Source organism: Ciconia boyciana, chromosome 2 (genome assembly GCF_034638445.1).
Source record: "Ciconia boyciana chromosome 2, ASM3463844v1, whole genome shotgun sequence".
Taxonomy (NCBI): domain Eukaryota; kingdom Metazoa; phylum Chordata; class Aves; order Ciconiiformes; family Ciconiidae; genus Ciconia; species Ciconia boyciana.
The window spans coordinates 168,906,970-168,921,220 of NC_132935.1; the positions used below are offsets into that span (position 1 = coordinate 168,906,970).

A 14,251-nucleotide genomic window follows, 5' to 3' on the forward strand; every position below is an offset into this window, starting at 1 on the left:
CCGAGATGGGGCGACCCCTGTGTCGCCTCCCGGGGTGGGAGGCGTCTGCGTCGCCCCTCGGGGTAGGGGGACCGCTGTGTGCCCCCCCCGGGGTGGGGGGACCCCTGCATCACCCCTGGGGTGGGGACCCCGCTGTGATCCCCCCCGGGGTGGGGGTCCTCTGCGTCATCCCCCGGGGTGGGGGGTCCCCTCTGTCGCCCCCCGGGGTGGGGGTCTCCTGGGGGCCCCCCCGGGGCGCCCCGGGGAAGGGGAGCGGGTGGCTCCGTGCCGGCCCTGCCGGGCCGGTCTCCATCTCGGTGTCATTCGCTGCGTGTCCCCTGTCCCGGGGCCCACCGCGGCGGGGCTGGGGGGGTCACGGCCCGAGGGGGGATCCCGCGGGGACCCCCGACCCTGCTGCCTGCCGAACACACCCCACCCCACCCCCCGGGGGTCTCTGCCCCCCCCCCGGGCCCCGGGCCGGGCCCGGCTCTGCGGCCGCCGGTGCGGGAGCCCAGCGCGGCCCCGGGGGGGGCCCTGTCCTGCAGCCCCCGCCCGGGCCGGGCCCCCCGCGCCGGGCCCGGCGGGAGCCGGGGGGCGGCAGGGAGGGGAGCGGGGCTGCGGCGGGGCCGCCCCCCGGCCCTGCCCGGCCCCTCGGCTCCGCGCCCCCCGCCCGTGCTCGCCGGGAGGCGGCGGGTGGAGCCGCGGAGGGGCGGGGGCGGGGGCGGCCGCAGACCGGCAGCGGCAGCGGCTGCGCCGCGGCGGCGGCAGCGGGAGCGGAGCGGGGCCGGGGCCGGGGCCGGGGCCGGGGCCGGGGCCGGGGCTGCGCTGGCCGGCGGCTCCGCGGCACCGGCCGGGCGGCACCGGCAGCGCGGGGGGCGAGCGGCCGGTCCTGCCCTGCCTGCCTGCCCTGCCCTGCCTGCCTGCCTTCCCTGCCCTGCCCTGCCTGCCCTCCCTGCCTGCCCTGCCTTCCCTGCCCGCCCTGCCTGCCCTGCCCTGCCTGCCCTCCCTGCCTGCCCTCTCTTCTCTGCCCAGCCCAGCCCTGCCTTGCCCTGCCCTCCCTGCCCTGCCCACCCTGCCCAGCCCTGCCTTCCGCTCCTGCCCACCCTGCCCTGCCCACCCTGCCTCTCCCTGCCTGCCCCCAGCACCCTGAGCCCGGCGCGGCGATGGGCCGGGGGCGGCCGGGGGGCTGAGGGCGGCGGGGAGCGCGGGGGCCCGGCGGCAGGATGAGGGCGGGCTCGGAGGGCAGCGGGGAGGGCGAGGGGCTCTCCAGCCTGCGGGCCTTCGCCCACAGCTCCTCGCTGCACGGCATCAGCCACGTCTTCGCCTACGGGGCCGTGTCGCTGCGCCGCGTGCTGTGGGGAGCCTTCTTCCTGGGCTCGCTGGGGCTGCTGCTGCTGGTCTGCGCCGAGCGCGTCGCCTACTTCCTCACCTACCCCCACGTCACCAAGCTGGACGAGGTGGCTGCCCACAACCTCACCTTCCCGGCCATCACCATCTGCAACCTCAACGAATTCCGCTTCTCCAAGATCACCCGCAACGACATGTACCACGTGGGCGAGCTGCTGGCGCTGCTCAACGACCGCTACGAGATCAGCAACCCACAGCTGGCCGAGCCCCACGTCCTGGCCGCCCTGCGCGACAAGGCCAACTTCAAGAACTTCAAGGCGAAGCCCTTCAGCATGGCCGAGTTCTACAACCGCACCGGCCACGACCTGGCCGACATGCTGCTGCAGTGCTCCTTCCGCGGCGCCAACTGCACCGCCCACAACTTCACCGTGGTGAGTGCCGGCCTCGGGGCACGTGCAGGCGCCCGGACGGAGGAGAGGGTGCCGCCAGGGATGGGGTGGTCGCGCACCCCCGGGGGCCGCGGGCAGCTGCGGGCGTCCCACCGGGGTCGGGCACCGGCGTGCCGGGGCTGCAGCGGCACCCGTGGGTGAGCCTCCTGTCCCGACCCGCAGCCGTCCCACCGGTGCATCCCACCGCCCGCAGCGTGTCAGCCCGTGCCCGCCAGCCCAGGTGCTGCAGCAGGCTGGGTGCCAGCCTGGGGTGCCCCCGCCCCACGCTCGCCGCGGGGGTGCCAGGCGGCTGGGAGTGGCGTCCCGGCTCGAGCCGTGCTGTGCCGGGGGCCCTGCGCCAGGCTGGGCGGCTCTGCCTGCATGCAGCCACTCGGGCACAGGATGCTCGTGGGTACGGGATGCTCGTGGGTGCGGGATGCTCACGGGTGCAGGGTGCTCGTGGGTACGGCCCATGGCCCCACTCCCCCCGCACCGGCCCCAGATGCCGCCCAGGCACCGGCAGCAGCAGCCGCTTCCCCCGGGCTGTGTTTGCACACAGGCTCCCACGCCCGCGCCTCCTCCACGCAGCCTGTCCCGGTGCGGGCAGGGGTACCCTGTGCCGGAGCCGTCCCCCTGCCGCCCGTGGGCACCCGGCCCCGGTGCTGCCCCCAGCACCCCCCACTGCGCCTGGGGCTGCGCCCGCTCTGCTCCCGGCCCGGGGAATGGCCGGTGCCCGTGTGCTCCCGCCACACCTGCCGTGCCCCGGCAGCGGGGCCGCACGGGGCCGAGCTGTGGCCCCCGGGCTGCGGGCTCAGCCCCGGGTGATGTGTGGGGTGCGGGCAGCTGCCGGAGCGTGGCAGGGGGGAGCAGGGCTGCCACGTCCCTGCGCAGGTGTGGGCTGCTGTGGGCAGCGGGGCAGCTGCGGGAGGAGGTGCCCTCCCTGCCCCACGCAGCCCCGGGTGGGCACAGGGACCCCCGGCAAACCTTGGCCGTGGGCAGCCTGCGCCGGGTCCTGCGAGACCGGCCGGGGGCAAGCGCCTGCCCGGGAGGGACGGGCAGGGGCGATGGCACGGGCAGAGCGGGCAGGGGCAGCGGCACGGGCAGGGCTGGTGGCATGGGGCAGGACGGGCAGGGCGACGGCACGGGCAGCGTGGGTGCGTTCTCGGTGCTGCGGCGGCGCCGGGGAAGCAGCGTGCTGTCAGAGCTGGGCCGCCCGTGCCCGCCGTGTGTGGCTCTGCTCAGTCCCCATCGCCGACGCTGTGGGCTCGGCCGCTCTATCACAACAGCAATTACCGTCAGCTTAAGACTCTTAGTGTGCGAAATTAATTTTCCTTGGGAGCCCGGTTGGACAGAATCCCTTCTGGCAGCTCCACGCCCCCTGTGCCCTTTGCCGGAGCAGCTCTGCCGGCGCCCCTGCGGCAGGGCCAGGTGGCGGCGGCGGCGGCAGCCCCCGGGGTGGAGGGCTGGCACCTGCAGCGGGAGGCTTGAGGGTCCCCAGGGCAGGACCCCAGGCGGCACGCGCCGCACGGCGGCGGCTCGCTGCGGCCTGGAAGCCGGTGCCTCTCCGGGGAGCGTGGCCGAGCCGCCGGGCCCCGGCGTGCCGCTGGCGTGCGGGACTGGTGCCTGCCGCGGGGGCGCGTGGGCGCCCGTCTCCGTTCCTGGGCTGAGGGTCTTGGGGGCGCGTGGCGTGCTCTGCTCTGCTCTGCCCTGCTGTGCTGGTCCCACTGCCCCCGGGCTCGTGGATGCCGCCGGGAGCGTCGGGCTCGGCCCACGTGTGCCGCACGACAGCCCCGCTGCCGCCTCGTCTCCGACGGGCGGCGAGAAACTTCTGCCCGGCCCGGGCAGCCGCAGCCCCCCGGCACACGCAGCCCCCCACGGGGCCGGCCCTGTCCCTGGGGTCCCCGGGGTCCCCGGGCACGTGGTGAGTGTCTAAAGCAAGGGCCACCCGCGATGGCTCTGTGCCCCCCCTGCCCCCCGTTGCCTCCCCCCGGGGCCGGCAGGGGTGGGGGGTGCTCGGGGCCAGCACGGCCCCGGCGTGCGGGGACGGGGGGTCCCTGGGGTGCGGGGCTGGGGCCGCCCCACGGTGGGTCACCCCCGCGTGGGGACCGGGGGGGCTGGCGGCGCCGGGGCCGTGTCCCGACCCCGGCCCCCCCCCCGTCCCCCGTCCCCCCAGCGCAGCCCTGTGCCGGGCAGCCGTTGCCATGGCAGCCGCCCCCCCCTTCCTCCTTGGGCAGCGTGTTGCCATGGCAACAGCTCCCCTCTTTGGGAGCAGCCCGTTGCCATAGCAGCGGGCCCCCCCCACCCCGGCGGGCAAGGCAGGGGGACACCATGGAGGGGGGGACGACGACACACACCCCATCACCCCATAGCGGGTGAGATCCCCCCAGATCACTGCCCCGCTCCGGCCCCCGGGTCAGTGACGGAGTGGGGGGCCGTGGCTGCAGCCCCCCCACCCCTCGCCCTGCGCCTGGGGCGGCCCCTCCGTGGGGCAGGGGGCCACGGGCCCCCCAGGGTCAGGGTCACGCTGGGGGCTCTGGGCAGGGTCTCTGTGCCGGGGGGCTCTGGGGGCCCTGGCTGTGGGTGCCGGTCCCCGGGGACTCTGGGGTCCCCGGCACAGGGCAGGCTCTTGGGTCCTGGTGGGGATGACGGCCAAGCCCTGGTCTCCATCACCGCCCTGTCTCGCGCCCTCCCTGCCCACGTGTCCCCACGCAGCCCCACATGTCCCCACACGGCCCCACGTGTCCCCCCGTGCTGAAACCCCATCCACCGGCAGAGCCGGGCAGGACGGGCCACCGTGGCCACCGAGCCGCTGGGGCCGGCCGTGGGGGCGCGGGGGGCGGCCGGCCCGGCGGCCTTCGCCCGCTCCTGCACGCTGCATGGGCTGGGCCGCGTCTTCGTGCCCGCGGCGCCGGTGCCACGCCGCCTGCTCTGGGCCGGCGCCTGCCTGGCCTCGCCGGGCACCTTCCTGCTGCAGGCCGGGGAGCGGGTCCGGCAGTACGCCGCGTGCCCCCGCGTCACCGTGCTGGACGAGGCGGGGAGCCGCGTCCTCGTCTTCCCCACCCTCACCCTCTGCAACTGCAACCGCGTCCGGCGCTCCCAGCTCACCCCCAACGACCCGTTCTGGCTGGCGGTGGGGCTGTGGACTTCCCCCGCTACCGGCGGGCGCCGGGGCGGCCCCCCGACCTGGACGGCTTCTTCCCCAGCAAGAGCTACGGCCTGGGCGCCTTCTACCAGCGCGTCGGGCACCCCGTCCACGAGACGCCGCTGCGCTGCCGCTTGCGCGGCCGGGACCGCGGCCCCGAGAACTTCACTGCCGTGAGTGCCAGCGCCACGGCCACGGCCACGGCTGGCTCTGCCCCGGCAGGACCCACAGCAGCCCCGGCCGCATCCCCGGCTGGCTCTGCCCTGGGCAGGGCTCGGGCAGGACCCCCAGGGCTGAGCAGGTTTTGGGGCCGTGGGGCGCACAGGGCTGTGGGGCGGCGGCGGGGTGCAGGCTGTGGGGTGATGGGGTGCGCAGGCTGTGGGGCGGCGGCGGGGTGCAGGCTGTGGGGCGATGGTGGGGCGGGGGCACGGCGCCTGCCCGCCCCGCTGTCCCCCGGCCCCAGGCACTCGGTGAAGCTCCCACCGTGCTGCCCCGGGGCGGCTCCTCTCGCCCACCCTGCACCCTCTCCCCACAGGAGAGCCGGACCCAGGGCCGTGGGAAGTGGCTGTGGGGCAGCGGGGGCGAGGGTGCCATGGGGGCGAGGGTGCCATGGGGGCTGTGCTCGCTACGAAGCGGCTGCGGAGCTCGGTGGGGGCTTTCTCCGTGCTGGGGGGGCTGCAGGAAGAGGTGGGTCAGCCCCAGGCAGGGGGGGGCCCTGGGCGCCTTCACAGGGGTCAGGGTCCGTCCCTCTGCCGCGGTGACCGCTGGGGCCCGGTGCTGCAGACGCGGGGCAGGACACAGGGCGGGGGTCCCGCAGGGCTGCGGGGACGCCTGGGCTGTCGGGACCCGGCACAGCCGAGACAACACCACGCTGGGGCAGGGACAGCAGCAGCCGCCCCATGGCCCCATCCGCAGCCCCACACTGGTCCCAAAGGGGAAGGGACGGATGCACCGGCCCCTTCCCCGTGCACGGACTGATGGGGCACTGGGATCCTGCACTGGGGCAGCGTGGGGTGCAGGGATCCTGCACTGGGTCCTGTGGGGTGCAGGGATCCTGCACTGGGTCCTGTGGGGTGCTGGGATCCTGCACTGCGGCCGCTGGGATCCTGCACTGGGTCCTGTGGGGTGCTGGGATCCTGCACTGGGGCAGTGTGGGGTGCAGGGATCCTGCACTGGGGCTGCTGGGATCCTGCACTGGGGCAGTGTGGGGTGCAGGGATCCTGCACTGGGTCCTGTGGGGCGCTGGGATCCTGCACTGGGGCAGCGTGGGGTGCTGGGATCCTGCACTGGGGCAGTGTGGGGTGCAGGGATCCTGCACTGGGGCTGCTGGGATCCTGCACTGGGTCCTGTGGGGTGCTGGGATCCTGCACTGGGGCAGTGTGGGGTGCAGGGATCCTGCACTGGGGCCGCTGGGATCCTGCACTGGGTCCTGTGGGGTGCTGGGATCCTGCACTGGGGCAGTGTGGGGTGCAGGGATCCTGCACTGGGTCCTGTGGGGCGCTGGGATCCTGCACTGGGGCAGCGTGGGGTGCTGGGATCCTGCACTGGGGCAGTGTGGGGTGCAGGGATCCTGCACTGGGGCTGCTGGGATCCTGCACTGGGTCCTGTGGGGTGCTGGGATCCTGCACTGGGGCAGTGTGGGGTGCAGGGATCCTGCACTGGGGCCGCTGGGATCCTGCACTGGGTCCTGTGGGGTGCTGGGATCCTGCACTGGGGCAGTGTGGGGTGCAGGGATCCTGCACTGGGTCCTGTGGGGTGCTGGGATCCTGCACTGGGGCAGTGTGGGGTGCAGGGATCCTGCACTGGGGCCGCTGGGATCCTGCACTGGGGCAGTGTGGGGCACTGGGTTCCTGCACTGGGGCCGAGCGGGGTCCCCGGGCGCTGCCCCCCAGCCCTGCTCGGTGGGTGCAGGGCAGGCGGGGGCCCCGCTCCTGTCCCCCAGCCCCCACGTGCCGACGTCCGGCGGGCGGCCCCGCGGCGGGCGCTGAGGGTCCTGCCCTGTCCCCGCAGATCTTCACCCGCCTCGGCAAGTGCTACACCTTCAACTCGGGGGGGCCGGGCCGGGAGGTGCTGACCACGCTGCAGGGCGGCGCGGGGAACGGCCTGGAGCTGATGCTCAACGTCCAGCAAGAGGAGTACCTGCCCGTCTGGGGGGACACGGGTGAGGGCCCCCCCACAGCCCTGCCCGCGGCGCGGCTGCCGCCCCACGCCCCCGACGCCCTCCCTGCCTTGCAGACGAGACCTCCTACGAGGCGGGGGTGAAGGTGCAGATCCACAGCCAGGAGGAGCCCCCCTTCATCGACCAGCTGGGCTTTGGCGTGGCACCCGGCTTCCAGACCTTCGTGTCCTGCCAGCAGCAGCGGGTATCCGGCCGCAGTGCCCGGGCGGCACGTGGACGGGGCCGCGGGGGCCGCGGGGACGCAGGGCCGTCCCGTGCCGAGCCGTTGCCACACGGCAGGTACCGCACCGCCGGTGCAGCGGCTCTGCCGCTGCGACGGCCGGGAGCACCGCGGCGTGGTGTGGGGCAGCCCCATGCCGGGACCACTCGGTCCCACCGCGGGCGCCGGCTCCCAGCAGCGACCCCCCAGCCTCCCGCCGAACAGACTGTTGGCAGGGGCGGCATCCAGCTCACGCAGCCAGACACCTAAATTTAGGTGTCTCGAGTGGGTGTCTCCATGTGTGCTGGCGCTCGCGGCGCAGGTGGCCGGGAGCACGGCGGCGGTGGGAGTGTGGCCCTCGGCACCCGTGGGCGCCCTGCCGGGCCCCGCCACGCCCTCGCCAAGCGCGCTCCCCGCGCCGGCCACGGCACGGCCTCGCGCTGCCCTGCTGGGTGCTGCCCGCCTCGGGGAGCGCGGGGGTCCACGCTGACCCCCTGTCACGTCTGGCTCCCGCCCGCTCCCAGCCGGTGCCGCGTGCCGGCCCTCGCCCGGCCCCTCCTCTCGCGCCGCTGCGCTGGCCGAGGGCGATGCCGGCCCCGACGCCCGTCCTTGTGCCCGGCGAGGACGGGCAGGGGTGGGAGCAGGGGTCTCCAGCGTGGCGTGACCCCCCAGCACCGGCTGCGTGGGGCGAGCTCCGCCCGAGGACAGGGCACCACGGTGCGCTGGGGGGTGAGCGGCACGGGCCGGGGACGCTGGGGACGCCGTGTTTTCCTTAGCCCGCGGCCGGCAGCTGGTGTACCTGCCCCCGCCCTGGGGGGACTGCAAGGCCACCCCCATCGAGTCCGACTTCTTCACCAACTACAGCATCACCGCCTGCCGCCTGGACTGCGAGACCCGCTACCTGGCTGAGAACTGCAACTGCCGCATGGTGCACATGCCGGGTGAGCTGGGGACGGGGACAGGGATGGGGGGCGGCTGCCACGGGGCCGGGGCGGCGGTGAGACCCTCCTGCCCCTGCGGCTGCTGCCTCCCCCCCGCAGGCAACGCCAACGTCTGCACCCCGGAGCAGTACAAGGAGTGCGCCGACCCCGCGCTGGGTACGTACCGGGGGCAGCTCCCCCGTCGCCCTGGCCCCGCTGCCTCTGGCATCCCCGGCCCAGTCCAGGGTCACGCCCCGGCGGCCGCCATCCCCGGACACCCCCAGACTCACCCCCGGGACCCCCAGCTTTGTCACTGTGAACATGGCGCTGGTGTCCCCGTGCCCTCATCTGGGGGGGGGGCTGTGTGTCACTGCTGTCCCTGCCTGCTCAGACCCCAGACGTGCGGGTCCGGGCTCCTCCCTCGTGCGCTGCCGGCAGCGACTGTGGCACACTCGTCCCGTGCCACCGGCACCTGCCACCGCCGGGCTGTGGCTGGGGCCCAGGCTCCGTCCTCGGAGCAGCCCAATCCCCAGCACGGGTGGGGGGTCACGGCCACGCGGTCCCCATGGTCCCCATCCCACCCACGCCCCCCCCCCAGACTTCCTGGTGAAGAAGGACAGCGAGTACTGCGCCTGCCGCACGCCCTGCGCCATGGTGCGCTACGGCAAAGAGCTCTCCATGGTGAAGATCCCCAGCAAGGCCTCCGCCAGGTACCTGGCCAAGAAGTTCAACAAGACGGAGCAGTACATCGCGTGAGTGCCGCCACCGCGCTGACCCACCGCCCCGCCAGCGCACGGCACGGCGTGACGGTGTGACATGGCACGGCACGGGCACACGGCATCCCCCGGCATATGTGAACTGGCACGGCACGGGACGGCACGGCAGTGACTCCCCTGTGCAAATCTGCCCCGGCACAGGGAAAACCACACAGCACGGCACAGCACGGCATGGCACAGCATGGCACAGTACGGCATGGCACGGCACGGCATGGCACAGTATGGCACGGCACGGCATGGCACAGTACATTCTTGTGCCACCCCAGCACAGGGCAGACCCCTCCGCCCCATCCCACCGGCACACTGCAGCGCGGCACAGCCCCCCCGGCCCCCCACGGCTGGGGGTGCCGCCTGACGGCTCATCCGTCCATCCCGGGCCCGTCTGTCCCCTCCCCAGGGACAACGTGCTGGTCCTGGACATCTTCTTTGAGGCCCTGAACTACGAGATGATCGAGCAGAAGAAGGCGTACGAGGTGGCGGGGCTGCTGGGTGAGTGCCCGGGGGGCCGGGGGGGGTCGGGGGGGGGGGGCAGCCCCCTCTAACGCCGCCCTCCTGCCCAGGTGACATCGGGGGGCAGATGGGGCTCTTCATCGGCGCCAGCCTCCTCACCATCCTGGAGATCTTCGACTACCTGTATGAGGTGAGCGCCCGGCCGGCCCCCCCGCCCCCCGCACTGCCCCACGGCCGGGGGTGCTCGGGGGCTGCGGCCGGGGGCTCTGACCCGTCTCCCCCAGGTGTTCCGGGACAAACTCCTCAGCTTCTACAAGGAGAAGAAGAGGACCCCTCGGAGCGACGGCAGCACCCTGGTAACCCCCCCCGCAGCCCCCCGCGGCTCAGCCCCCCCGGCGGCTGCACACTCCCCCCTCCCAGCACCCCCAGCCCCCCGGGCCGCGACCCGGCCGCCCCGTCCCCCCTCCCCTGGCACAGCCGGCAAGGGGGGGCCTCGCACCTCATCCCACCCATCTGCTGCTCGGCCTCATCCCGCCCCGGGACCGGCACCGTCTCCCGCTTGGACCCCGCGCGCTCATTCGCTCCTCTCTGTCCGCCCGTCCGCCCGTCCGCCCGTCCGTCCGCCCGGCGCCCCCGCCGCCTGCCAGGAGCATCCAGCAGTCCCGGGCAGCCCCGCTGTCCCGCTCCCTCCGGGGCCCAGGTAGAGATCCTGGGGGGACGCGGGGGGGGGGGCAGCGCCCACCGAGCCCCCGCCCCGGCGACGCTGGCACGGGGGTCGCGGGGGTCCCCGGCGGGGGCGCAGCGAGGGGCGAGGAGGCGGCGGCCAGGCGCCGCGCGGGGGGGGGCTGCGACCCCCGGGCAGGGACACCCCCCCCCCCTTCCCCTGCAGGCAGGCCACGGGGGCCCGCATCCCCCCCCTCCATCCCAGGCTTTTCGTGGCATCATCGCCGGAGCCGGTGCGGGGGGGCCGCTCCCCCGCCGGCCCCGCTCCCATCCTCATGCATCGCTCCCCGGCACCGCGGCCCCGGCCCCCCCTGCCCCGGCTCCCCCCCGACGCTGGGACAGGAGGCGGCCCCGCTCCCGGGGGGGCGGGGGGGGGGGGGGGAGTCGCTGCCCGGGGACGGGGGTCGGGGGCCCCGGGACAGCCTGGCTCCGCGGCGGGTGCGCGCTGGGCCCCCCCCGGGGCAGAGCTGGGAGCTGGGGCAGCCCGAGGGGCGCGGGGGTGGGGGCACAGCCCCCCGGCACGGCCAAGGACGGCGGCTGCAGCACGGCCGGGGCACGGGGAGCGGCCGCCCGGAGACCCCGGCCCCCCCCGACAGCCCCCCCTCGCTCCCCCAGAGCGCCCGTCGCCCCCTGCGCTGCCGCACGGACGGTGTCGGCCTCGCCCCGAACGTGCTACCTCGTCACCCGGCTCTAGGCGCCTTCGAGGAGTTCGCCTGCTGAGGGCCCGGCCCCGCGCCCCGGCCGGGCCGGGGGACACCGCGGGGAGGGGGGGCCGCCGGCAGCGGGCCCGGGCACCGCCGCCGCTCTGCCCCGCCGGCACCGGGGGGGGGGGCGGCCCGGGCGGCCGCGGGGCTGGCGCCGGGCCCGAGGCGCCCCGCTCTGGGCCCCCCCACCCCGGGGGGGGGGGCAGGCGGGCGGCAGGGGGCCGGGGGTGGCGGGCGCCTCCCCCCCCTGCCCCCCGGCCCCGCTCCCGCGTACCTGCATGCGCTGCTTGCGCCCGCGCCCCTCCCCGCTGCGCTGTCCGTGCAACGCCCGCTCGCTGCGGCCCCCCGCCCCATTAAAGACCCTGCCCCAGGCCGCGACTCCTGTGCTGCCGGGGGGCACGGGGGGGGGGGGGACGGGGCCAGGGGCCGTGCAGAGCGGGGCAGGCCCGCGCCGGTACGCGGGGCGCCGGTACGCGGCAGCAGGGGGGTCCCCGGTGCCCCGGGAAGGAGGAGGCGAGCGCCGGGGAGAGGGAAGCTCTTTATGGAGGTAACAAACACGCACGTTCACCCACGTACAGCAGCACGGTAGAAAAGAAACGGGGTACCCCCCCCCCACAGGAACTGGCGCCCGGGACCCCCTCCCCTGCCAGGGAAGGGGCCGGGGCGGAGTAGGGAGAGGAAGGGTGGGGGGGGTCCCACCCCACCGGGGTCCCCGCGCATGGTCCCGGAGGGTCCTGCCCCTCCACCCGCACCGTGGCCCCGGGAGCAGCCCCAGCCCCGCGGTGGGGTTGGGGGGGTCGGGGCGGAGGGGGCCGTGCCAGCACCCCGCAGCCGGGGCAGAACCAGAGCGGCGGCGTTGGGTTAAAAACCTAATAAATACGGGGGCTGGGGGGGGCCTGCGGTTCCGGGGTGCAGGCACCTCGCTCCTCACCTCGCGTTCCCCCCCCCCTCCGCTGCCCTGGGGGGCTGCCCCCTCACCCCCGCTGCCGGGAGCGTGCCAGGAGCCGGGGTGCTGCCCCCCAGCTCGGCACGGGGCCGGGCCAGCGCAGGGGGTCCCTAGGGAGGGCAGAAGTCTGTGAAGTAGGGGTGCTGGAGAGCCTCCTCCGCCGATATCCGCTGCACCGGGTTGCACTTCAGCAGGTTCTGGGTGTGGGAAAGGCGCGAGGTGAGGCCGAGGCGGGGCGAGCCATGGCCCCCCCCCCCCGCCCCACAGCCCCCCCAGACAGGCGTGGGGCTGCGAGGGGAGAGGGCACCCCGCAGCGCGGGCAGGAGGGACGGGCAGGGCGCTCACCTGCAGCAGGTCCCGGCCGGTCGCGTTCAGCTTGGGCACCACGTTGACCAGGGAGGTGGTGGCGGGGTACATGGGGTAGGGCTGGGGACAGACAGGTGAGCCCTGGCCGCCCGCCCCCCGCCCCGCTCCCCCCTGCCCGCGCCTCACCTTGTAGTCCGGCAGCTTGGCCATGGCCGGCCACTGCTCCTCCGTGGGGGTTCCCAGCAGCGTGGGGACGGCGGTGGTCAAGGGCCACCGCTGCAGCCAGCACGGGAGTCACCCGTCACCCAGTCCGCCCCCCCCCGCTCCGCCTAACCCGGGCAGAGCCCCCTCCCGCTCCCCTGCCCAGGACGGGGGGGGGGGGGGGGGGGCAGCCCCTCTCCCGCCGCAGCCCCTCGCACGGCGCTGCAAGGATATCGGAAAATCCTTTTCAGCTGGTCATCCACGTCGTTTCCTGGGAACAGGGGCCGCCCCGCGTTGGCCAGCTCTAGGGAAGAGAGGGGATGAGCCCCGCGGCCCACGGCCCCAGCCCCGGCAGCCGCAGCCCCCTGTGCCGGCAGCCCCCGGCGGCACTACCTGCGAAGATGCAGCCGGCTGACCACATGTCGATGGAGGTGGAGTAGAGCTTGGCGCCGAAGAGCACGTCTGGGGGCCGGTACCACAGCGTGACGACCTGCGCAGAGGGTCGGGGGAGATGCTCAGCTGGCCGGGGGACGGGACGGCCGAGCCCCTGTCCAGGAGAAGGCCTCCAGCGAAAGCGCAGGCCTCCCAGCTCACCTCTGCCGAGTAACAGCGCACGGGGATGCCGAAGGCCCGGGCCAGGCCAAAGTCGGCCAGTTTGAGTTCCCCGTTCTGCAGTGAAAGCACCGTGTCAGCGGGACTTCGCGGGGGACGCCCAGTCCTGCTGCCCGCCTCACGCCTCGGGGCCGGCGGCAGCCGCCGCTCCGGGCCCTTCGCCCTTTCCCATCGACCGGAAACACAAGGGAGAGACGGAGCCGCAAGCTGCGGACAGACAGCCGCCCGCTCCCTGGCGTAACCCCCCCTCCCGGCTCCGCCAGGGCACCTCACGCCGGCACGCGGCCCCCGGCCGTCGCCCGCTCCCCGGCCCTCACCCTGTTAATGAGCAGGTTCTGGGGTTTGAGGTCCCGGTGCAGGACGTTGCGGCTGTGGCAGAAGGCGAGGCCCTTCAGCAGCTGGTACATGAACGACTGCGGAAAAGAGCACGGGCCCGAGCGGGACGCATCAGCCCCTGGACGCCGCGGCCCGGTTCTCGTGACAGCCCACGATGCCGCAGCCGCCGATGCCGCAGCCGGGGCAGGGCGAGCACCGAGGGCTTCCAGGGTCCCCCCCAAACGCACCTTGACGATCTCCGGATCCAAGTCGCCGTTGCAGCTATCGAAGTACTTCTTCAGGTCCTGCGGAGAAGCCAGCGGGGCCACGTCAGGGAGAGGCAGGGCCGGGAGCGGCGACCCCGGCCCCGGCGCTCACCTGGTCGCAGAACTCGAAGACCAGGGTCAGCTTCTTGTCGCTGTGCAGGACGTCGTGGAGCCTGCGGGGGAAGGGGACCCTGAGGCCCGGCGCCGCCCGGCCGAGCCCGCGGACCGAGCCCGAGCCCGGGGCCGGGGCCGGGGCCGGGGCCGGGGCCGGGGCCCCCCCGAGGGCAGCCCCCCTTGCCTGACGATGTTCTTGTGCTTCAGCTCCTTGAGCAGGCAGATCTCCCGCAGCGCCGAGCTGGGCACGCCCTGCGAGAGACGGGCGCGCTCGGGGGGGCTCGGGGGGCGCGGGCCCGGCCCCGGCCCCGGCCCCCCCCCCCCTCACCTCGTCGTCATCGTCCAGCCGCACGCGCTTCAGCGCCACGATCTCGTGCGTCTCCCGGTTCTTGGCCTTGAACACGGTCCCGTAGGTGCCTGCGGGCAGCCGGGTCACTGCCGCACCGGACCCCCCCCCGGGCCCGCCCCCGCCCCGGCCCTCCCGCGCGGCCCCGACGCGGCCGCACCTTCCCCAATCTTCTCCAGCTTCTCGTATTTCTGCATCGCGCCGCGCTCCGCTCCGGCCCCGCCGCACCGGCCCCGGCCCGGGCCCCGGCCCCGGCCCCGGCGCCGCCGCCGCCGCCGCCACACCTCGCGGCAGCCCG

The 14,251-nt window shown here is 75.5% G+C and overlaps 2 protein-coding genes across 7 annotated transcripts; one reads left to right on the top strand and one right to left on the bottom strand.

The window, feature by feature from the left end:
• Positions 1-773: 773 nt before the first annotated feature.
• On the top strand, positions 774-10,890 carry ASIC3 (acid sensing ion channel subunit 3). 6 transcript variants are annotated; one of them, XM_072855008.1, is made up of 12 exons: positions 774-1,757; positions 6,907-7,057; positions 7,132-7,354; positions 8,139-8,215; positions 8,315-8,371; positions 8,793-8,946; positions 9,112-9,189; positions 9,368-9,459; positions 9,531-9,610; positions 9,705-9,776; positions 10,068-10,120; positions 10,759-10,890. In XM_072855008.1, exons 1-12 carry the CDS (start codon positions 1,203-1,205, stop codon positions 10,835-10,837), a joined length of 1,671 nt encoding a protein of 556 aa, XP_072711109.1. In that variant the 5' UTR covers positions 774-1,202; the 3' UTR covers positions 10,838-10,890. The 6 variants fall into 6 exon arrangements, 5 of the variants coding, with proteins under 5 accessions (XP_072711109.1, XP_072711110.1, XP_072711111.1 ...); XM_072855009.1 differs by having other exon boundaries at positions 7,132-7,259; positions 8,065-8,215; XM_072855010.1 differs by lacking the exon at positions 10,068-10,120.
• A 477-nt stretch (positions 10,891-11,367) lies between these two features.
• CDK5 (cyclin dependent kinase 5) lies at positions 11,368-14,244 on the bottom strand. The gene is made up of 12 exons (XM_072855017.1): positions 14,114-14,244; positions 13,936-14,024; positions 13,792-13,859; positions 13,606-13,666; positions 13,476-13,532; positions 13,230-13,325; positions 12,895-12,969; positions 12,694-12,790; positions 12,535-12,604; positions 12,286-12,346; positions 12,139-12,219; positions 11,368-11,990 (listed from the first exon to the last, which is right to left on the bottom strand). The coding sequence occupies exons 1-12, from the start codon at positions 14,148-14,150 to the stop codon at positions 11,904-11,906; spliced, it is 879 nt and encodes a 292-aa protein (XP_072711118.1). The 5' UTR covers positions 14,151-14,244; the 3' UTR covers positions 11,368-11,903.
• Positions 14,245-14,251: the final 7 nt, after the last annotated feature.